Below are 22779 nucleotides of genomic sequence, written 5' to 3' on the forward strand. Positions count from 1 at the left end.
CCTGTGTGAACATGCCCAGGAGCAGGTGTGTGCACGCCTCACGTGTCCAGCCTTCTAGGGCTCCTGTGAGCCCATCTTACCCATAGAACTCGCAGGTCTGGTTGCCCAGGTATACAGCCACGCTGCTCCCAGCCCCGAGGTAATGGCCCGTGATGGTCACCATGGTGCCTCCCGATTCTGGCCCTCGGATGGGGTTGAGTGACAGCACGGAAGGGTTCTTTGGAAAGAAGCAGAGAAACAGTCACAGCTCAGGTTTTGCCCAAAGTGACAGACCCAGGCTCGACATAAGGACCAAAGGAGGGACTGTGTCTACACTCAGGGTATAGGTACTTTTCCTGCCCTTTCTAATCTCTTCTCCTGGAGCTGAGACTGTTTCTAAGAAGAGGCTCTTGCATGTCCAGGGAAGGCAGAAGGACCACGTTTTAGAATTAATTAACTCCCTGGGGAATCTCATGCTCCTAACATTGATGGGAAGGCAGAGGTAACACTGACTAATCTATCAATTAGTTTACAAATTGAGAGCAATTTGAAAATGCTTCTCTATCTAGAGCCTGTACTGATTTTTTTGGCATAAAATCGATAAGGCTGAATAAAGCATCCTTGTCTAGATTGGGCCACCAAGGGGCTAAAGTCTTCCATTAATGGCCCACGCACGTGTCGTGTCCCCTCTGAATGGCCCACATGAGGGGCACCGCAGGGGGCCTGGTGCACAGAGCTGTCAGTGAATGCTTGACATGGCTTCCCCAACCTTCATCAGGAGGATGATGAAGTCAGTGACCAGGACTTTCTAGGAAACTCACTAAGCTGTAAAATTAAATCTGAAGCTTGAAAGAAATGTCATCTGGTCTATAGTGCATCAGGCAGCTGACCCAAATCAGAAAGGAACTGCTCCTGCTTAGAGGACAGGGGAGTGGAGTGGAAAGCACGTTTAGCTGAGCAACTACACCTGCACGAATCTGGGTCCTCATTAGCCATTCACTGTTCATGGGCCCTGAAGCAAGTTTCTGGATCATTCTGGGCTTTTGTTTGCGCCCATGTCGAGAGGAGGGTGGGCTCCGTGATCTCTAAAGCCCCTCCCAGCTCAGACATCCTACAGTTCTGTCTCTACCTGAGACCCTGTCCTGCGTAGGAGACGCGGTAGGCTGCAGTACTCTCCAATCTGAGAAAAAGACCAGTAGGATAAAAAGGGCAGAGATGCCAAGATAAGAAGGCAGAGCCTGGAAAACCGAGAGCAAGGAGTGAAATGCTTTAGAGAGAATAAAATTTTGTGGTCTAATGATTTTTCAAAACTCTTAGCAAGGCTGGTTTGACCCCATTGGCTGGTGTTAACACATTTTAATGAACAACTCAGTGTGGTGACATAGGTGCGTGTCAGAGGAGGGCCCCCGGGGCCCCCGAGGCATGTTACTGATTCGGCGGGAAGATCCCCAGAACGCTATTGATTCAGTAGGAAGATCATGCCGGCCTTAAAGAAAGGCTTTGTGAATCTACTACCTGCTGCCCGAGTGTGAAGAGATATTTTCAGGCGTGAGAATGGTGAGAATGCGCACGTGTGCGCGTAACCACCCCACCACACACAGAGCAACTCACGCGTGCACCCCGCTCCCGTGGCCCTGCTGCATACACACGTCCCCGTGGGATTTGAAGTGACTTCTCTAAACTCCCACATACAATATCCTTGGCAGAAAACAAAGCATGTGGATAAATACAGACCTTTTTAATTAGGTCCCTCAGGCGATGTGTCCTCATTAGGCTGGATGAGACTAAGAAGTCACATTGGCGGGACAAGGGGCAGCCCCTCCCCACCCTATGGGTAGGATCCACTTTCTAAGAAAGGCCTGATTTTGCCTTATTTAGCACTCTGATCTGTGGCTTTCTGGGACTCTAACAGCATTGTTAGTCACACATCAGTCCCACCCCTGGCTTGGGAGGGGGGTGTGGGACTTCCCGGGAGAAGTTTGGAACAGAAGTGTGCCCCTGCTGGGAGCTCATAGCCCTGTGCAGGACCCAACACTCACCACAAAGGTGTACTGTTGATGGGACTTGGTCATGAACTCTGGCTTACACTCGCCAATGCACAAGCGCACGGGCCCGGAGGTGGTTCCCACGAGGGCATGGCCCATCTCACAGACGATCCTGAGGAGAAAGCAAAGCTTCCCGTGAGAGGCCTCGCCAGAGCCGTCATCCCTGCCCGCACTGCTCACCCCCAGCCCATTGGATGACTCCTCACACCCTTGCACTAGTGCTATACCAAGACTCAGCTTGCTCACCCATCTCGCTGTGTGACCCTGGGTAAAGTGCTTTCCCTCTCTGGGCTTCAGCCTCTCATCTGTACAGTGAGAGGCTGAATGAGATCACCTCCAAAGCCTGGTGTGCCTCCAGACGCTATGTTGCCTAATTCTCTGAATAAACCCGTCTTCCCAGTGCCGAGTGCAGGACCTAGCGCTGGGTAGCTACCCAGTCTTTGTCGAACAAAACCCAATGTCCAACAGAGAGATCTAGGGGCAGTCGTTTAGTTAGCATTCTTTCCTGTGTGATAAGCCAAAATTGGAACTCTCCCAAAAGGAGGGAGGGAGGGCCTATTTGCCAAGCTGATTTAATTGTGGTTTGTTTCCGACAGTGAGTTTTAAAAAGGGACTAGATAATCTGGTGAGATAGTGAGCGCCCCAAACAGGAGCTCCCAGCCAAAGGGAGGAGTGGAGTCCTGTGGCAGTAGGCGAGGGGGTGGGTGGCGGGTGAGTTCATTAGGACAGCAGTTGACACTGGACTCCCACTTAATCAAGGTCTGAGTGCACTATGCTGGTGGGCGAGGCAGTGAACCAGCCATGGGGTTGGAAGTCACGTCTCACATTAAGAGGCTGGGTAGCTGGAGGGAAGAGGGGATGCAGTGTTCTCTCTCATGCAGTGCAGATCAATACCCCCCGTGATGACTTCCCTGGTGCCTGAGATCAGTTACAACAAGCACATTTAGACACTGGTTGCCTTGGCCACAGCAGCCTTCTAGAAAGGGTGGGCAGCTGGAAGATATGGGAGAGACTGAAGAAATCAGGTTCTTGGGGATTCTTCTTGCCTGGAATTAGAAGGCACGGGGCGGGTGGGAAAGGGCCCCACCAGGCTCGGCAAAAAAGGAAGCTAGGGACAGAAGAAAGGACTCTGCTTTTCCTCCCAACACCATGTGAGAGTTCAGAGCAGTTCAGTGCCCCTGGCAAGTCTGCTTAGTGGGAAGTCAGGAGGACAGAGCCCGGTACACTAATCCCAAGCATTACCCTGGCACCGTGGGGGAGGTCGGTGTTTAACCAGGCGCTGCTTATCTCCCCAGCTTCTCTAGGAAGGTAACTAAACAGATTTCATTTCGAAGTAATAAAACTTGCATTAAACAAATACACCGCATACTCGCACACACGGCATGCTACGCAGGTCTCTACCTCCTTCATAACAGTTAATCCCAAATAAGTACTTTAACTCCTGGTGAATATTGACTTAACATGCAATAACTGTCTTATTACGTTTAGCATATTAGACTCAACAAGAAAGTACTGAATGCACACGGAAGGATACTCTCCCTTTCCTTTCTCTGTGAATAAATAAATTAATTGCAAACCCAGAGTAAAGACGATAGTGATGATCAGTTAGTATCTTACACGTAACTGTCCTCTTAAACCTCATTAGCAGAGCATATGAGAAGCTTAATTTAAGGTACTTCGTGTGGTTATTTTCAGGCCGCTACCTGCTTGGAGTAACAGATCTCTCATCCTGTTTCCCGGGCCCTAGCACCTGTCCCTGTGTGGGGTCCCTGCCAGCCTACAAACGGAGCCCTGTGGTCCCAAGGGGCTTCAGAGGAGACTGTCATCTACTGCACAGGAAGAGGAGGACAAATAAGAGGGGGGAGCAGATAAATCTCTTTCCCTCTCTTCTAATCGGGGCCCTCTTGCCCCTCACTACCCACACTCCCCCCACTCTGTGCTAGAGTCATCCTCCAGAAGAAAGGAGGAAATCATGGCAGGCTTGACGTCCTGGAGAGAGGAAATAGGAGAACATGTGAAAGTCGGGGGCATATTTTTTCTTCCTTGGGCCCAGCGGTCCATCTAGGAGAGGACAAGGCTGGGAAGGGCCTGTTCAGCTGTTTCTGTAGGGAGTTAACGATGGCCTGGAGCCTTTTGGTGCACCGCCTTTTCTAGAACATTTTCCTACTCAGGGCTCGTGTCCCAAAAGATAAGCTTTCCATATCAAGGACCTGGGACAAGAGGGATGGATGGGAGATGAGCACTGCCCAAGCGTCCAAGGCTGAGTGTCTGTTGTTGGCTCTGAATGCCCCACCCGGGAGGGCATGATGCAGGGGAACAGCGGTTTGGCCGCAACTCCACGGTCTGTGTGCTCCCTTCTTCGGCACTGAACCTGACACCTCTCCCCACCTCCTCTCCCCGAGGTTTAACTTCATCCTGCGGTGGGCGGCTGTGGGCCGTAGAAAAGGGTCTGGGTTGGTAGGGAAGAACTGGGTGAGAATCCTAAGGAATCAGCACGTGGAAGAACCCCAGTGGCTTCTAACCCTCCTTCCTTTTCTTCCTGGGATGCGGTGCTTGTGCCGAAAGATGGAGAGGCATCCTTGAGTGCATCTGTTGTAGGCATTTGTTCTCGGAGCTCAGGGAGAGAGGAAGGTAAAGGAAGAAGCAAGGGCAGCTGCAGGGAGTAGAAAGGCTTATATGGAGGAATGAGGGCCAGGCCAAGGCATATTCGGTACCTTAATAATACTAAGAGCGACGATTTACTGAGCCGTGATCGGGGCAGGCGCTGTACGGGGCAGGAACTGTACAAGACAGGATCCCGTGGCATCTCAGGTTCTCCTAACCTAAGGGTGGGTCTTATCATTTCCGTTTTCTGGCCAATGACACTAAGGCTCAGAGAGGCTAAGTGACTCATCCACCAACACAGTGGCAGACTGTGATTCAAATTCAGGTCAGCCTGGCTCCAAAGCTTGTGCCTTTGACCATTCTGTTCTATTGCTTCTAGAATCAATGGAATGCCTTCCATGTGTTTTGGGGAGGGGGTGTGGTAGACACGGCAGCAATGCGGGGGTGCACTTGAGGTTGCTGGGGGTGTGGGGAGATGCGGGGGCGAGGGTGGGGAAGTGCCAGCTGTGTTCCTAAGACTCTGAGAGCTGACTACCCATCCCCCTACCTTCCTGGGTGCGGACGACCCCAGGCTGCGGTGCGTGCACCACGGCCTCCTTCAAGCCTTACAAGTCGGTGAGGTTCCTGTGGTTTGGTTTCTGGGGGCCTCCTGCCTTCTCGGCCTCCTCCTGGTGTCTCTGGTGGCTCGAGGCTTCCTTATACATCATAAGGAGATGATAGCTGGGGATGCCTAAATTTTTTCCTTGCAAAATGAGGAGCTTGACTAATAACCGTCCAGCTTCAACATTTGGACGTTCAACTCCCTCCTGGTTGAGAGGGAGCTTCTGGAGACATATTCGTGACACCCACAGGCTCTCTAATGGTAGGAACTGCAGTTGCATGGGGCATAGAGCTTACTGCTCTGACATCCTAAGGACCATATATGCAATTGTAGAGATCATCTATTTCTCCACTCTCCAGATGAGACGCTTGAGAATCTGGGAGCAAAGTCATTTGCCCAAAGTCACCCAGCTCACCAATAGCTGAGCTCCTGGCCCCCAGTCCAGTGCCCTCCCCGCCCTACCATACCACCCCCCACAGCCTGGCAGCGACGGTGCCTTTCTCCCTCTGAGTGTGCACTCCTGGGGTGGGGGCACATGCACCTAACATGACGGGTTCACAGGTGCAGCAGAGGAGGTGGGGGGGAGACGGAGGTCTGAGGACCCGGGCTGAGTCCCTCTCACAGAGTCCCTGTCCCCCGAAGCGGCTGAGCTTCAGCCTCCACTTGCATCTTATCACCCAGAAAATGTCCTGTGATGGAATCAGCTCACCCTCCACAGACCGGTGGGGTGCTGATTGCAGGACTAAGTGGGGCCCTTTAACCAACATTAACCTAATTGCTGAGTGATGGATGGCGTGGCACAAGCATATGGTGAGTCCTTACTGGGCCCACTAATCCTGCCCGCACCCGGGGCACTGCACTGGTCCCTTTAGCCAAATTCATCTCTCCCAGACTAACGATTACTCCTGCGGCTCACTGCCTGGGACGAGGCTTTAATGATGTTCACAAAGTCCGAAGCCTCAAGAGTGGTAATGAGCCTGGCGCGGCTGGGAAGCAGGGCTGCACCAGCTGAGGTGCGGAGAGTGCTTGCTCCCTCCTGCCTGCCCCGCGCCCCTGAAGAACGTGATGCAGATTCTCCAGGGTGCCTGGCCACCAGTCTCGGCTGGGACCCCTGGTGACCAGTGGCCTCCCTGGGCTCCCCTCACATCCTCCTTCTCGTGTCTCTCGGCACTTTCTCCCCCGTGGCCCTGGGTGAGGGTGGTGCCTTTGATTTCAGAGATAGACTATTTCCTCACATTCCTACGGCACACCGTGGTCTCCCTTTCTCCATCTTACTGAACGTCCCCCAAAGCCCGTGCAATAGGAATCATGATTTCCATCAGGCTGATGAAGGTGAGAGAGAGCGGACATTTGCTAAGGTCTCAGGGTTGGTGAGTAGAGCAGCCAGGACTTAGACCACCTTTGAACTCCAAATCTCATGAGCTCTCCATGTCCACCTGCTCAGGAGCCTGTACTTCTCAGCTCAAAGCCCTACCTGTTGCCCCCCAGACCCTTTCCTTTGGAGTTCCGTGGCTTCTCACCAAGCTGGAAACTTGGCCCGTGTCTAGAGGCTCAAGGCAGATCCTTGAGGCCAAGGTGGATTCGGGGAGGGGGACCGAGTGTCTAGCTCAGCCTGGCAGGGCACTGACCGGGAAGAACTCTGCAGGCTGTCCTGCTTCCCGCCCCAGAGGCTTTCACCTCCTCTTCTGGCTGCGAAGCACAACTTCTGTCAACTCCCTTCCCCTGTCCCTCATCTCTTTCCTGGAGACCCAGCCAGTCTTTCCTCCAAGATTCAGTCCTTGCAGGGATAAGGTTGTCAGGGGAGGATCCGGTCTAAAGGATCAGAATGGCTCCTTCTTGTCCCCACTGCAGGGGCGAGCAGACTCCATGTGGTCCTCAGAGTCTGGGGATTCACCCCTCTGACTCTGACCCTGCTCTGGGCCATGTCAGAATCGTGAGCCCTGGCCCCAGAGATGGATGGATGATGGATCGCTGATGGATCGCTGATGGATCATGGGATCTTCCGAGCACTCTTGTCCAGGAGCCTTGCCCCATCGCTCTTACGAGATGGAGAGCCCTGGAGGAGAAGTTCCAGCTCTGCCTAGGCTACTTGAGCCCGGAGTGAACTGCGGAAGTCCGTTCACTTCTCCACGCCTTTGGCTTTCTCCTGCTTTGTAAAGGGTGATAGCAACATGTATCTCTCAGAGTCCTTCCCAATTAAAGTGAAATAATGGATGAGAAAGTACAAGTACTGACAGAGATAAAGTGATGTCATTTTTCCGGTTGTTACAGGAGGCTGGCTCTGGGGACATTAAGGGGAGGGGCCTGGGGCCCCGGGGGTGGAGCTAAGGGAGAGAAGCCCCGCCCACAAGCCCTGCTCTCCGAGTGCTCCTAGCACCCATGGCCCAGCTGTGTTCTCAATGGAACTAGGGTGACCTGACCCCACTTTACCTGACAAATCATGCAGAATGATCTGGCTGTTCCCCCTCACTGGCTCTTGGGGGGAAGCATCCCTCCTGCCACACTCCCGCCCCCAGCTTTGTGACCACCTCCTGCCCACTGACTCCACAGCGGTCGCCGCTGCCAAATGAACGCCCCAAATTGGAACATATGTCACTCCTGGAGCCCCGTTCGCCTGTCCGCTGCTACACGCCTATTTTCTAATTTCCAGCTGACATTTCCCTTAGTGAAATAAATGAATTTGCTCCGGCGGAGGCCCTGCTCGGATTAAGCTGCTGTCAGAGCCCCATGAGCCAAACAAATTGTTGCCTGCAGCCCACCGCGAGGGCTGCATTCCAATGGGGGCGGGCAGGGGAGGGGCCAGGGAGACCCAGGAGGACCCTGGGCTGGTTGGGAACATGGCTCAGTCACCACTGGCCAGGCGAAGACGGGATGCAGGGCAGCGCTGAGCCGGGAGCTCTGGTGCCATAGGAACCAGGGGACAGGGAATCGCATAGGATATGAGCCTTCGGGAGAGGAGGTGGGGTAGAAGAGGGCCCTGGGCAGGCTTCTGGGGGCAGGGTCCACGGGAGGAGAGGGAATCCTGGAGAAGTCCCAGAGAAGGGCAAGGAAGAGTCCCCACCCTGAAGCTGCCTGGGAAAAGGGCGGGCCAGAGCGCGCTGGACTCACTGCTCAGCGATGATGTAATCCCCCGGCAAGGGGGTGCAGGGCACCCCAGCCACCTGCACGTGGTGGGCGATCTCAGAGAAGTCCAGGCCCAGGTTCACGCCATGGATGGTCACTCGAGTCCCTCCTTCAGGTGGTCCAGACACCGTCAAGATCTGCGGGAGGGAAATGGGATCACAAACCTGCGGGGCCACAGAGGAGAGGCAGCGGTGCCCTTGCCCTGCCCCGGGAGACTGGGGGACCCCGTGCACAACCGGAATCTGGGGGAACAGAGCATGTTTTCCTCCACCTTTTAGCCTCTCTAGGCTCCTGACATCATCTCGTTTTATAGGACTTCCTCGGTTCCTGAGGTCATTAATTCATTCATGCATTCGTATACTTAAAAAAATTATCAGCAAGGCCTGGACACGAGGCAGAAAATCCTTATTTGAGATGTGTCTCTAATTCGCTAGCTGCATGAATGTGATCAAGTCACATCATCTCCTGAGACCCCAGTTCTTAGTTGTGAAGGCGGGGATAATCATCTCTATCAACCTGGCTTCGGAGCACCGAACAGGGCATGTCCAGGAGCTTTTTGTAAAGCGGAAAGGGCTTTCTAGTTGTAATGTGCGATTAATGCCGCTCCTGTCTGCGAGACACTGTGGGGGTTACAACGGTGAACAGGCAGGAAATCAGGAAATTTGCCCTCAAGTAACTTCTGGTCAAGGAGAAAGCGATAAAGGAAGCCATAAATAATGCTGATGCGGGGCACACAGTGATAAGATGGATTTGGAGGAAAGCGGTGGAAGCCCGGAGGAGTCCAAGATTAGGTACTGCTTTGGGGGTATGATGAAAGATGCGAAGCGTGTTTGACATTGTGCTGCAAAAAAATCCCAGGATGCCTGCTGGAACCATGAAAAACAATAACTTTAGGGTTTTCCAAATCTTGCTGGCTTCTCATTAGCAAGGATCATTCAGTTAGTTTCTAATTCAGTCACCAAATGCTGTCTCATTTTGCTTTGACCCGAAACAGGAAAAGAAATCAAGCTCTCTCAAGGTATAAACATCTGTCCAGGATTAGAGCAGGCTCTTGGAAAAATGCAGCTCTTTGGGATGGAACAGATAGAGTCCAGGGAGTAGGTTTATCCTTTGTGGTCCATACTTATCTGAAGTAGGAGGAAGTTAGACATGAACTCAATCACTGGAAGCAGGCTCAGAGTATCTTACACTAAGATTCTTGTACAACCTATACACATAGTTGTAAAAAAGTTTTAGGCTCTTTTCACTACACCATAAGAAAGGCAAGACGGGGTGGGAGGGAAAGATGGAGAGAGGGAAGGTGGGTTGGTCAAGGCCAAGAGTCCACCAGAAATCTCCCAAATGGAGCTTGGGTCCCACTGGGAGCCTCCATTTAACCCTGTACATACTGGTGGAGCATCCAGTGGGCAGTGGGGTCAAGTGTGCCCCAGGGCAGAGATGATCGGTCAGCACAGGTGAAATGCTGTAGAAGGTTCTGGAAACTCTTCCCTCCTCCCTGCCCCCCAAAAGGGCACTGAACTCTTCCTGTGATGTGAGCACCATTAGTTGTACAACCAACTTGGCCATGAATGCCCAGGTGATGGTGGGCAGAGAAGAGATGATGGTGGGGAGGAGGACCGGAACAGGCCTCCCTCCCCACCCGGCCGACTCCTGGGCTCTCAGCAAGTTGGCTGCAAAGCCAGGACTTGAACTCAGACCTCCTGCCCACATCTTCTTCTACAAGTCTTACATGGCATGGTTTCCCTCCCTCCTTGATGGGCTAGGCCATAAACTCTCTCATCTGGGGGCTCATTTCACCCAGGTCACCTTGTCTGAGGCTCTCGCTTCCTTCTCTGGGAATAAAATATCCCACCTTCTGAATAAAAATAAACAGGATTCATGAAAAGAATCAAGGGAAGGATCGTGGAGGTAGTTCAGAGGCATCTCTGTGTGTTGGGCGTGAGTCAGAGAAGCAGAACGCTATGGAGAGAAAGGAGCTGGCCTGAGGAACCAGTAGCCCCACAGCTTTCCTGCCCCAGGGGGATCTAAAAATAACCCATAGGAGATCTTGGCTGTCGCACTCTCCCCTGGAACCTGGGCCTCCCCGGCTCTGCGAGATGGACCCTTGTTAATGAGGAACAGGGAAAGGGATGCCTCCATGCCCCTGCAGGAGACATCAGTCAGAAAGAATTTGCTCCGAGCAAATTCAAGTGCCCGGTTCTCCTCTGATCCACGAATGAGCTCCGCGGGCCCCTCTCACCCCTCCCCCAGGCACCTGGATGACAAGAACCCACCTACCAAAAAGAACTGACAAAACTGTGGTGATTGCTTTGCTCTCCTTCCCCTACTTTTATTTTTAAAAATACATTCTTTTGCTCGCTGCAGTTAATTACAACCTTTCAGAAAAACTGTGAAACGAAATCCTTCTGGAATGCCTAAAAATATTTCCATCTCGCAGGTAGCATGTGGGGATTGTATTGTGGATGTTCAGCAGCGTTGGCAGGACCCGTGAGGCAGCCTCCCCCAGCTGGTAAATCATCGAAGGGCCCCCTTCTGACATTCAAGGGTTGGGGTCCGAGATATGACCGTGGGCCCTGGGAGGGGCTGCAGGTCCATCTGCCAGAACAGAGTTGCTCAGAAGCATGTGCATGTTGCATAAGCCGGCATATTGTTTACAGAAGAAAGACTTTTTTTTTTTTTTTTTAATTGTTAGCAAGTGTTGTAGTCTTGGCATGAAGACACGTGTCAAAGAGATAGCTAGTTTGGGGTGTGGAGACACCAGCCTGATCACTTGTAAGCTAGCTAACAGCTGCTGGAATCCAAACCTGGAGAATGAGAGTCCTCACGGGTCGTTGGAAAATGCCTGGGGGCTGCTGGGGCCCTGGGGGTCTTCTTCCCCACACAGCACCTGGGGTAGGTGGCAAAGGGGTTTGGGGTCAAGGCATTAAGCAACCAGCATGCCCTAGGGCTTACGAGGCACACAGCTTACATCTTCCTTGCTTGAAACAAAACCGATGTGTAAAAGTCAGGATTTCCCAAACATAGCTGAGGTGGTGAGCATTTGATTTGCACAAGCATTCCCCCGGTCTCCATTACTGATGACCTCCAAATCTATATTGTCGGCTCAGACCTCTCTGCTGAGCTCCATATCCATATATCCAATTGCTCCTGGACATCTCTACTTCCACATGTATGTCCCTCAGGCCCCCCAAATTTCACCGTGTCTAAAAATGAACTCTTAATTTTTCCTCCTTCCACCCCCAACCTGATTATCCTCACAGATTCTCTTTCAAGGTTAATGGGATCACTGTGCACCCAGCCAGGATCCTTGCAAGCACCTTCACCTGTCTCCTTTCCCTCACCTACCTACCATGTATAATAAATAACAGTCACCAGGCATTCTCAGATCTTATTCCCCAGCATCTTCTGAATCTGTGCCCCGCTCTGTGTTCCAGGGGCGGCGATAAGCAGAGCCCCACCACTTCTCACTTGTACTAACTGCCTCCACGGTCTAACGTCAGAGCTAACTTCCTCTTGCCACTGGGTGACCTTCATGAACACATACCTGGCCAGGTGACTAGTTGCTTGCTCAGAAAACCTTTAATGGCTCTGACCACTGTCAAGGCAAAGTCCCTAATTCCTGGCCTGGCACTCGTCCTTCAAGTTCTTTTTTTTTTTTTTTTTTAAGATTTTATTTATCTATTTGAGAGAGGGAGAGCACAGAGGAAGGATGAGAGGGAGAAGCAGATTCCCCATTGAGCAGAGACCCCGATGTGGGACTTGATCCCAGACCCCGAGATCAGACCGATCTGATCGGCCTTGGCTTTGGGGGATTCTGGGCCCTGTGTGGAAGCATACTCTGAGCTTAACCGACTGAGCCACCCAGGTGCCCCTCGTCCTTCAAGTTCTGATCTTCATTACTTCTTCAGCCACATCTGCTATCGTATACTATGTCCTGTGCTCTCCCCAGCTTAAAATCAGAGTGAGTCAAGGTGGAGGTCTGGGCTCAGGTGGGAGGGAACAGAAAAAGGTATCCTGTCGGACACATCCCCTAATACCTGAGGGCTTCCAGGGGACTCGGAGAATGAGTAGAAGGGCCTTGATGTCTGGGCGGTGGCGTGGGGTGGTAAAAACCCAGGCCTCCTGCTTTCCTTGTTTCTCCCAGGACCAAGTACTAGGGAGAAGCTACAGAGGGCAGGCTTGATGAAAAAGGACTTATTCTCCAGAAAGAAAGTGAAGAGGATCTTTTCGGATACCACTTCAGACCAGGCAGCTGTGGGGTCCCTCGTCCACCCTAGAGATTGCCCACAATCTTAAAAGCAGCATTAGATTGCAGGGTGCTCAGTGTAACATCTGCAAAGCTTGGTTCTCTTGGGAGAAGGACATAGATCTATAATGAGGCAAGTTGGTGGAGTCCTCTGCTTACAGAACTACAAAGAGGGCTTTCAGATCAGGAAGAAGTTGTGGGGGCTCCAGGGCAGGGGAGAGCTAGCCTCCTACAGAGGTGAGGGTGAAAAAGCAGGATGGGAGTTATATAGATGCCTCCCACCCCCAAAGACAGAGGGGAACCAAGACAGGGCTGGGATGGTGGTCAGATCCACATGTCCTGGCTTCCAGTTTCAGAAGGCCCTTGCTGCTGGTTATTCTGGGAGAGGGAAGACAGCCTACCTGATCTCAGGGAGCACCTGCAGCAGGAAGAGGATAAGTCAGACTTGAATCTGAATGGTAGCCCTAACACGTATGAACGATGTGACCTTCAATCTCAGTGTCCTTATCAGAAAACACATAACGCTACTTCCCTCCCAGGGATGTTCTGAAGGTTAAGGAAGACAACATCTGTGAAGTCCCTAATAGGACGGTGGTTTAGAGAGCAGGTCTTGACAATTGGCAGTTTCCTCTCCTGAGTTCCCCTTGCACCTGTGGCTTCCCAGATCACGACAATGTGGCATGGTGGCGTTGGTGGGGAGTTTACGGAGGCTGGAAATCTTTCTGTTTCTCTGGAAGGAGGACACAGGGACCGGGGAACTTAGATGCTGGTGTGACAGAGTGGTACAGAGAGCTGCCCACGGGCTGACTGGAGAAAGCCTGAGAGGTGTCCTACAGCCTGAGCCTGTCCATGCTGCCGAGGACAGGGCCTTGGCTTTGGGGGATTCTGGGCCCTGTGCGGAAGCATACTCTGAGCCAGACATCACCCTTTCACCCAGAATAAATTTGGGAGGACACTGGCCCTGTCTAAAATGGTCTTCATTCTTTCCTCCCTCCCTTCGAGCCACTTCTTTTTCCCTTGGCGATTAGCCATTCTGGGGTAGGCAAAGCATCGCACAATGAACTCAATGAATGCTTCCAGGAAAGTAATTCTGAATGAGACACCCACACAAACAAATGGCTTGATAGTGTGGGATGTGTACGAGTGTGTGTGTGTGTGTGTGTGTGTGTGTGTGTGTATGTGTGTGGTGAGGGTGTGGAGAGAGGGTGAGGGGAGCTGGAAACTTGTGAAATCAGCTGGGATCTTTAGATATTGATCATTTCAGCCCCCATGCTGCTCCACACATATTCTACTGTGGACCAGAAATCTATCTAACTTCTCCTCTGTGGACCTCAGAAGTAGGGGATGAGGCAGAGAAGCGCCCAGAAGCAGCTGCTGTTGCTGAGAGGGGGGTGAAGGGGGCTACGGCCCTCCTATGTTCTGTGCTGACTCCCGCTGTGCACTCCTTCCCGGCCCACCTCCCCAGAGCTCCAGTTCAGCTCTCTCCTGTACTACACGTGCTCCTCGGGAGAGCTAAGGGTCCCCAGGGCTATAGGGTCTAAAGGCGATGTGCATTTGACACGCCGCTCCCCCCATTGGCCAATCATGTCCACTGACAAAGGCCTACCTCTCCTGCAAGCCTCTGCTAAAAAAAATGCCTCCCCCGTGAAGCTTTCTCTGACCCCCTGAGGCAGGTTCCGTAGCAGCCCCTCCTACACCCCCACTGTCCTTTGTGAATGCCCCAGAGAAAGTAATGGGCATGCTGGGTTGTAAACTGCTTCTTTTCTCAATAAGATAATAACTATCTTGGGACAGAGACGATCTCACTTTTGTTTAGCAACCTGATCCTTAGCACACTGCCTGGAACACAGCAGCCTTCCATAAGTATCCCCAGTTCTCCGTTACTGGGAAACACTGGTCCCAACCAGACCGTAGAGCAAACTGTGTTCTATAAGGATGGCTGGAAGAAGGGAGCGGTCTATGTGTGGCTCGGGAGTGACGTAGTATTGTAACATCCGAATCTCAAGAAGTTCCTCCTGCAGTCTCTCTTAGTTTCATTTAAGCCAATTTCTGGTGGATTCCTCATTGAATGGACGAGTGAACAGCTGTCTCCTTGCCAGACCTCTTCAGTAATGAAGGCACCCCTGGCCTGCACTTCTGCAATTCTGTTAGCCTTTTGTCGGAAGCTCTTGTTTTCTAAACCCTTTGATCATTTCAGACGCTCTTCTCTGGACCCTTGCACTTCCAGGCATCCTCTGAGAGTGTAATGACCCAAAGTAGCCTTGTGGCTGGTGCAGAGGCCTGCCTGAGGTGAGCGAGGAATGCCCATGCAGATGACTACCCTCCACTTGTCACACACGCCATTAACCAGGCCAGCCATGGGCAAGTCCCAGAGGGAGGCTAACCCCTAGGTCTCTTTCCCTGGGGTCTCTTCCCCTATTTTAGGTACCTCTCACCCTGCTAGTCTCTTCTCCTGAAAGAAACCTTTATTTGCATCGTAATGGGAATCTATGATATGACCTTGCCTGAAGAGCTTTTTAACTGATTGTAGAATAAAACATCTGTCTATGTACGGCATTCAGAAGGAGAGCGTGGGGAATGCATTAGGGCAGAGGCCTCCGTCCAACAGCCTTACGCCCTGCCCCAGAAGCAGTCACTGATCATGCCCAGGTACACAGGTGGCTAATTCACATCTGGCTGAGGGCTTTTCATCAGCTCATCCTGTGCCCGGATGAGTAGGCAGTAGAATGTGGGATGAGGTTGGCCTGTGTTGATGGTAGGGGACCAACTAGTCTCCTGCTGGGCCCTCTCAAAGCCTCCCAGAGCCTCGTGTTGGGAAACCACTTCTCCATCTACTCAGACCCCACCTGCCGGCCGTGCAGCCCCTCTGAGTGCCGCTGAGCTCCGGGGCACCCCAGCCAAATCTGTGTTCCTGCCAGACTGTGTCATGTTTGTTTTCCACCGTGGGTGCCGTGACCTGGAAAGCAGCCGCTGTGATGCTACACTCGCCCTCATTCTTGCAGCCACTAACTGAACAGTTCGGAGGGAACTGTGCCACAAAGCCGCCCAAGGGCAGGAGCCGATGCGGCTGACTAATTACAGCTGGGGCGCTCCGAAGGGCTGCCCCGGGGAGCGGAGCCTTGGAGGGTGGCATGGGGGGGCTCCCGCAGGGCAGGGGTTCAAGGGGTCAGAGGAAGACCGCTCCTTGGCGGGAGCCTCACAAGGCCCGGCTTCCATCCTTGTGCCCCTGGCTTCCTCGGGTCGCATCTCCTGCCTGATAGACACGGCGGGAGTGAAGACGGACACTGAACACTGGTTCCTGGTTATTGAAGATTCTGATAATGCTGCCGACCATCATTTATTTCATTTCTTTTATAATCGCATATCCTTATATTGTACTTATCATGAACCAGGAATTGTGCCAAAGGCTTTACATATTTTATCCCACTTAGAGCTCAAAACAAGCTGTGAGGGAGGTCCTAATATAATTTCCTTTTTACAGATGGGGAAGCGCACCCAGAGAGGTTAAGTAATTTGCTCAAAGTTACATAGTGAGTGGCAGAGCCCACCAGGTCCAGCTCACCCGTCTTCCAGCCTCCACACGACACTGCCTGAGTTGACCATCCTCTTGCACCGGAAGAGACCCCTCTGTCATCAGCCAGGAGAACTCATGCCCTATCCTACTGCTCAGGTCCCCCAGCCCCTCTACCTGGGCTAAGGCCAGAACATACGACTTTCCAAGAATCTCTGCAGTTGGCTTTGCTGGTCCTTGCCGTGTCTCTGAACTTGTCAACTTCCCCCTCCCTGCTCTCTGTTTCCGTTCCCCCTGTGGATGTGCACACGCCCCCCCTCGGCCTCTCCCCCTTGTCATCTCTGCCTGTGCCTGTCCAGTCTGATGCCTGGAGCATGGACGACTGGCTTTCTCTCCTTCTGGGCAGCAGGCTGGATGAGCGCTCCGTGCCAGCACCTTTCCCCACTCCAGCCCTGTGGACTGAGAATTCTGGTTTCCTAAATGAGCCCAGGAAAGAGATGAAGGATGATGTACAGGTCACACGCGGGGGCTCTAGCGTCAAGTAGCTGTAGCTTAACTCCTGGTGCTAAAACTTACTAGCAGGGTGCCTTTGATAACGTTGTCACCCCTCATAATGCCTTGGTTTCCTCATCTGTGAAATGGGGCTAATGATCCTAGTAGCTCTGACCTCATACAAGTTGTTATAAGGTCCGTGTGAGATGACATGGGTGCTGAGTACAGTTCTGGGTGCCCGGTGAGCATTCAGGAAAAGGTAGCTGTTATTTTTATTATGAGTTTATGATGAAGAAGTCTGGGCAGAAGCCATGCTAGCTGAAATCCAGAGGAGAAGTGGCTGGTGTGGAGATGGTCCAGCATGGCTGCCTCTCTGCTGGGCCTGTCCGGCTCTTTCCATGGCTCCAGCAGGCTGTCAGCACCCTAGCCTGGGTTCTTAAGAGCACACGGGAGAGACTGCCCTCAGAACCTCCCAGAGCAGCCAAGGGAGGGGGTCCCAGAGAAGGTGCTCCAGGACGGACACCCCCCAGCTGATGGACATGCTTTGTAGTAAAAGCTCCCGTGTCTGAGATTGGGATCAAGAGGGTTCTGCCCCGAGTGGCCCCCGAATCAGGACGAGCCACTGAGGACAAGTTGCCAGTATAGAGGGAGCTAATCTTCTTCTGACTCATCCACTTAGTCCTTCCCTGTTGCTTAGAGTTCTCCTGACTTTAGAGGGCAGTGGGGCCAACTCTGTGCCTGCACATTTTGAGGCCATCTTGGTGCTTAGCCAGAGACACCTGGATGCTGGATTCAAGATGGCCAATGGTCATATTCTTTTCCACCTTGGGCGTGTATGTGTGTGAACACGTGTGTGCATATGAGTGTGCGCACTCTTCAGGGTGGGCCAGAGCCCAGCTGACGCGCTCTGTGGGGATCTTTGGCCTGGGTAGCGCTAGCTCTCCTACCCAGCATGAATCCTTGCTGGCTCTGTCTTAGCTGATAGTACATTCAAAACCTAATTGTTATCTCAGCAGAGTAACTCCATTATTCATCCTGACACCATCCCCCGTTAGCTGTTTGTTGCAGTGATGTTATATTAATGAGGCCTGCAAATAAATGAACGGGAGATCAGAGTGCTGACTTGTTTCTCAGGAAAGCGAGGTGACATATTTATTTATTTGTTGGGAACTTTGCAGCGAGTCTTTCTGGCCCTGGGCAGGTGGCTTTTGGCCTTTCCTGCAGAGATTTGGTGCAGCCTTACAGATAAATACTTGTAAATGTTCAACTCCCCAATTTCACGAATGCGTTCACAACTGAGAGAATCCAGGAAAGAAAAAAATCTACTTTCAATTATTTGGGCAAATGGAGAGCAGAAGGAATGCAAGAGCAATGGATCATCTCCAACAAATATTGTATCAACTGTTATTTTTGCTTGGTTTTAGAAAGCAATGCACATGGTTTTCTACATTTGGTTTTCTTTCCCAGTTACACATACCTAAGATAGTATTAAAGAGAATTTATGTTCCCTGAGCATAAACTAGTGAGGGATTGGGCAAGTTAGTGACACTGAAAAATTCACGAAGTAAAATCTACAACATGGTCAATGGAGAGATGAGTGTAAAACCAGCCCCCCTACGGCCTGGCATCAGACTGGCCTTACTGGGTGGGCAATGTGGCAGGTGAGTTCAGAAACACATAGGAATATTCTTTGGTACCCAAATGGTGATAGGTTCCTGGCCAATCCCTGAGGACCCCAACACTGGAGATTTGCCCCTCGCATTTCAAGCCTGCTTTGCTTATTCTTCCCCCCTGACCTCTATCATCACCTGCAGGTGTGAGCTACGTAGGCCCCATCCTCTGGGCTCCCATTAGCTTGAAAACAACGAACCACCAGGCTCCATAAATTCGAACTTTCACCTCAACCCCATCACCCCACTGATAGACACAACCAGAAACCAACCGGATCAAGTCTGATAACTCTAATAAACATACAAAATTAAAGTAACTTCTATCCTGTACAGGCAAGAAGGGGGTCACCCTAAGTTTAAACACACCCCAAATGCTCCTCCTGCTCCCCCACCACTCATAGGAATAAGTGTAGACCTAATTATGTCTAGGAAGACAGGTGAAGGTCACCTTAAGGCTCAATACAAAGGGTAGCCAATGCTCCCAGTTTTTCTGGCCTCCCCTGGGACCTTCCAAAAGAATTCTGATCCTGGGCACAGATATTTTTGGTACACTTGCAGTGAAGTGAGGTGGAAAAGTGTATAGCCAGGGAAAACCCCCCCATCCCTCTGACCAAGACGGCTGGCATTTTATGGTGGGGAGAGTCTGCATTCTGGCGTCAGAAGGCCCTGGTTTTGAATTTGTTCCGCCACTAACCAAATGGGTGACTCTGGGCAAATGATTTACTTCCCTAAGCACTGTTTCCTCAACTCTTAAATGAAGATAATTCTGGGCATCTTGCAGGATTGTTAGGATGAGTAGGTATGCAAAGGTCCTGGTGCACAGTAGAGTCTGGCTATTATTAATACTCCCAGAACTAGGATGTGGATCATGTCTGTTCATGTCCCTGGCCTGAGGTAAGTGTCCTCGTTAGGTGTCAAGACCTGGAACCCTGCTGTAGTTCTCCTTCTAAACAGAGACAACAGCAAAGTGTGTAGATGAGAAGTTTCTGTCCTAGGTCCTTTGGAGGAAGCAGAGTGGCCTGCAGGGCAAGCAGATTCCAGCCTCCTCCAGGTAGCCCATGTTCAGGGATAGGCTGGGGCTTTGCAGTGAGGGACTGCACCCCCTGCCTCCCCTCACAGAACTAACCTATCCATGTGATAGCTTCCAAGCCTAGCACAGTGCATGGCATGCAGCAGTCGCTCATTAAATGAATACTTATTTATTGCAATGCTCTGTTATGGGTTGAATTTTATCTTCCTCAAATTCATATGTGAAAGCCCTAATTCCCATTACCTTAGGATGTGACTTATTTGGAGACAGGTACCTTTCCAGAGGTAATCAAGTTAAAATGAGGTCATTAGTGTGGGTGCTTAACCAATATGACTGAGATCCTTATTTAAACAAACAAACAAATCAGAGACAGACATAAGAAGGAATGTCACGCAGAGATGAAGGCAATGCATCTACAAGCCAAGGAATGCCAAGACTGCTGCTTTCCCAAAGCACCAGAAGTGAGGGGAGAGGCATGGAACAGATTCTCCTCACAGCCCTCAGAAGGGCCCAACCCTGCCGACGCCTGGACCTGGGACTTCCAGCCTCCAGCACTGTGAGATAATACATTTCTGTTGTCTAAGCCCAGCTGACCAACACAGTCACTTTGAGTGGAGACCTCTGTCATGTGAGCTCTAGAGCCCCTCGACCCTTCCTATATTTTTCTCCCCAACCACATATTCAGTCTCTTTTTCCCTTTCTGCCGATGCTGCCCCTTCTCAGCTCATCAGAAAATATTGCTTCTGGGCCTTCCTTTCTAGCGGGTGGCTTGTAACGTCCTCCTCTTTGAGGTCCTAGCAGTTCTGGAAGCACAGCAACGTGGTGGGCCAGGCATCTCTTGGCCTCTCCAAAGCTCTGCACGTCTCTTGTCCCCGGGGTTGAACAGGTGACATGTGCACAGACACCGGATGACAACTAGAATGGGAGCAGCCTGGGATGCCTCTCATGGGGGACAGCATCATTATCACACCACGGGCTGGCTGAGAAGGAGCAGATGCTGGGTCCTGAGGGTGGCTCGAACCTGAAGTTTATGCAGACTGAGCAATTCTTACATTGGCTGTAAGACCTGTCCTCCATGAAGCTGCCACAGGAGGTGGGTCTCTAGGGGTGGGCTTGGTTGCCATGGAAACAGTTGGGTGAGAAGGGGTTAAGCATGAACACAGCTGTTCATTCAACTAAGCTTGAGCCCACTCCTTTCCCTAATGCAGAACTCATTCGAGGTCACACATTGATCTCCCTGCCCCTGGGCAGTTCCGGACCCCACTTGTTTCCAGCATTAGAAATTCTGCTGCCTCCAACAGCCAGCACCGGCCACCAGAGAATCCTTCCTCTTTCATCCCTGAAGAAGGATCTTCATAGTAAATGGCTCTTGCAGATGGGCTTGCACGGATTGGGTACACATTTTGAAGGCAAGGGCCAGAGACAAGCGGGAGGTACGTATACAAGGGCACGGATCCCATTGAATTCTGATTATTAAGAAAAAGATCTATGCCAGTGTCAAGGAATTAGCCAAGAAAGCCAAGGTAAAGAAAACGAGCTGACTCTTCTTAAAAGTTACTTTTAACAAATAATACATTTTTGGTAACAAATGTCAGAGAGGCACATGAGGTCCATTCTTCCCATTACTGGTGATACTAACTTCCACCACTTGGTAAAAGCAGTGTCTACCAGGTTTCTCCTCTGTAAAGTTTCTGTTTTTCTTGTTGAGATTAGTATTAGATTGTGGGGAGATGGCTTGAGACTACATAAATATCCTATTTTTCATCATACATTCATTTACTAATTTTAGTATCCATCGGCCATTCTTCCTGAAATAATTATTACTGCGAATCTTGCCAAATTTTCTATTTCCCTAGGTCCTTTAACATTTTTGAGTTAGAATTCTAGTAGAAGAGCTTCCTCCTTCCCCCATGAATTATTTTTTTATTTGTATCAAGAAGGAGCATAGATTCTTATTTTATTGTATTGCTTATAGTCAATTAGTATCACTTACTTTCTTACTCAGAATTGTCCCAGATTTGGTTACTGGGGCCCAAATCAAGTTGACTCCTGTGCACTTTTGACATGTACTCCACATTTTTGTTAGTACGCCTTGCCATGAGAATATCACCTAAATTAAATTGTGAGGAGACATTAGCCATCTTCAAACCGAGGGATATTCTACAAAATAATTGTCCTGTACTCTTCAATAGCACCAAGGTCATGAAAGACAAAGAAAGACTGAGGACCAGAGCACTAAAGAAACACGCTAATGGAACATCACATGTGACCCCGGGTTGGATCCTCGATCAGGAAAAGGGGGACAATCAATGGGATAATCGGCACAATGTGAATCAAGCATGTATATTACATGGCATTATTGTATAAATGTTAATTTCCTGATTTTGATAATTGTACTGTGGTTATATAAGATGTTAATTTGGGAGAATCTGGGTGAAGGGTATATGAAAGTTCTTTGTACTATTTTTGTACCCTTTTATAAGTCTAAAATTATTTCAAAAATGAAAAGTTAAAAAAAACTGAAGATGACTTTTACAGGGCAAGGAAGGGAGGTTGAGGGTAGGAGCCGCAAAATGAAAGGAGCTATTCCTGATCATAGTGGATGAAATATTCCAGGCCTGGATCCCCCCTCCTGCATGTCCTGCCCCGAATGATGGCCCCTGCATGGCTTGAGACACAGCATGGATCTGTCTCTCTTCCCTGGAGAGGCTCTTTCATTTCTCCACAGCCTCTACTTGAAAAACGCCAACAGGAGACCCCACTGCTTGGGGCCTCCAACTCCTGTTGCTGTTTCACTGGGAAAATCAATTACAGCCTAATTACCTCCAGGGGTTAATTAGCATCATGTCGCTTGGGTGTCCTCTGTGAATGGAGCAGCCCGTCAGTCTACGGTCAGTGAGCAGGGGCGACACCGAGGCAGAGATTTCCCAGGGACAAGCCTGCCTTAGGGCTGGGAAGGCGGGGAGTAGACGGGGCGAGGCAGCAGCCGGGGTGGGGGAGGTGAGACGTGCTGATGGAAGTGAGTCCCTGCCTGATATAAGCGCCCCTACGCCACAGGCGCAGAGACACAGAGACCGACAAGCACAGCTGCAAGACGTACAGGGCAGAGCAGGTTCCAGCAGTTGCGGGAAATCACTGGCATCAGGGAGAAGGCATGGAGTCCTGAGCAGCTCAGGGAGCTGGCTGTGTGAGGGCAGAGGCGGGGGCCCCACCAGCAGTCGCTGCAAGCACTTTTGCAGCGAGATAAAGACATGGGATGGAGTCAGTAGACACTGTCATGGGCCACGTCCAAGAGTAAAATGAAATTGAAGAAGTCTGATCTTTGAGGGGCAGTGTGTCCACGCTCACCGCATCTTCCCATCAGGATGATGAGAACCTAGCTAGCAGGAGACACTCTCCTACTGCACTGTGCTTCCCCAGGGATGCCCTGCCACGTGGATGGATGGCATCTTCCTGGTCTACCTTAGCTAGGAAGGTT

The 22779-nt window shown here is 51.2% G+C and overlaps 1 protein-coding gene across 1 annotated transcript in view; it reads right to left on the reverse strand.

The window, feature by feature from the left end:
* The window catches only part of PLXNA2 (plexin A2), a 209405-nt gene that overhangs the window by 30441 nt on the left and 156185 nt on the right, over positions 1–22779 (reverse strand). The window contains exons 13-15 of the mRNA XM_032393140.1: positions 8338–8489; positions 2019–2136; positions 81–217 (exon numbers count right to left, since the gene is read on the reverse strand). Coding sequence (XP_032249031.1) covers positions 81–217; positions 2019–2136; positions 8338–8489 — 407 coding nt within the window. The remainder of the gene's footprint in view (positions 1–80; positions 218–2018; positions 2137–8337; positions 8490–22779) is intronic.

The sequence above is a fragment of the Phoca vitulina genome, unplaced genomic scaffold (assembly GCF_004348235.1).
Source record: "Phoca vitulina isolate PV1807 unplaced genomic scaffold, GSC_HSeal_1.0 scaffold71, whole genome shotgun sequence".
NCBI lineage: Eukaryota > Metazoa > Chordata > Mammalia > Carnivora > Phocidae > Phoca > Phoca vitulina.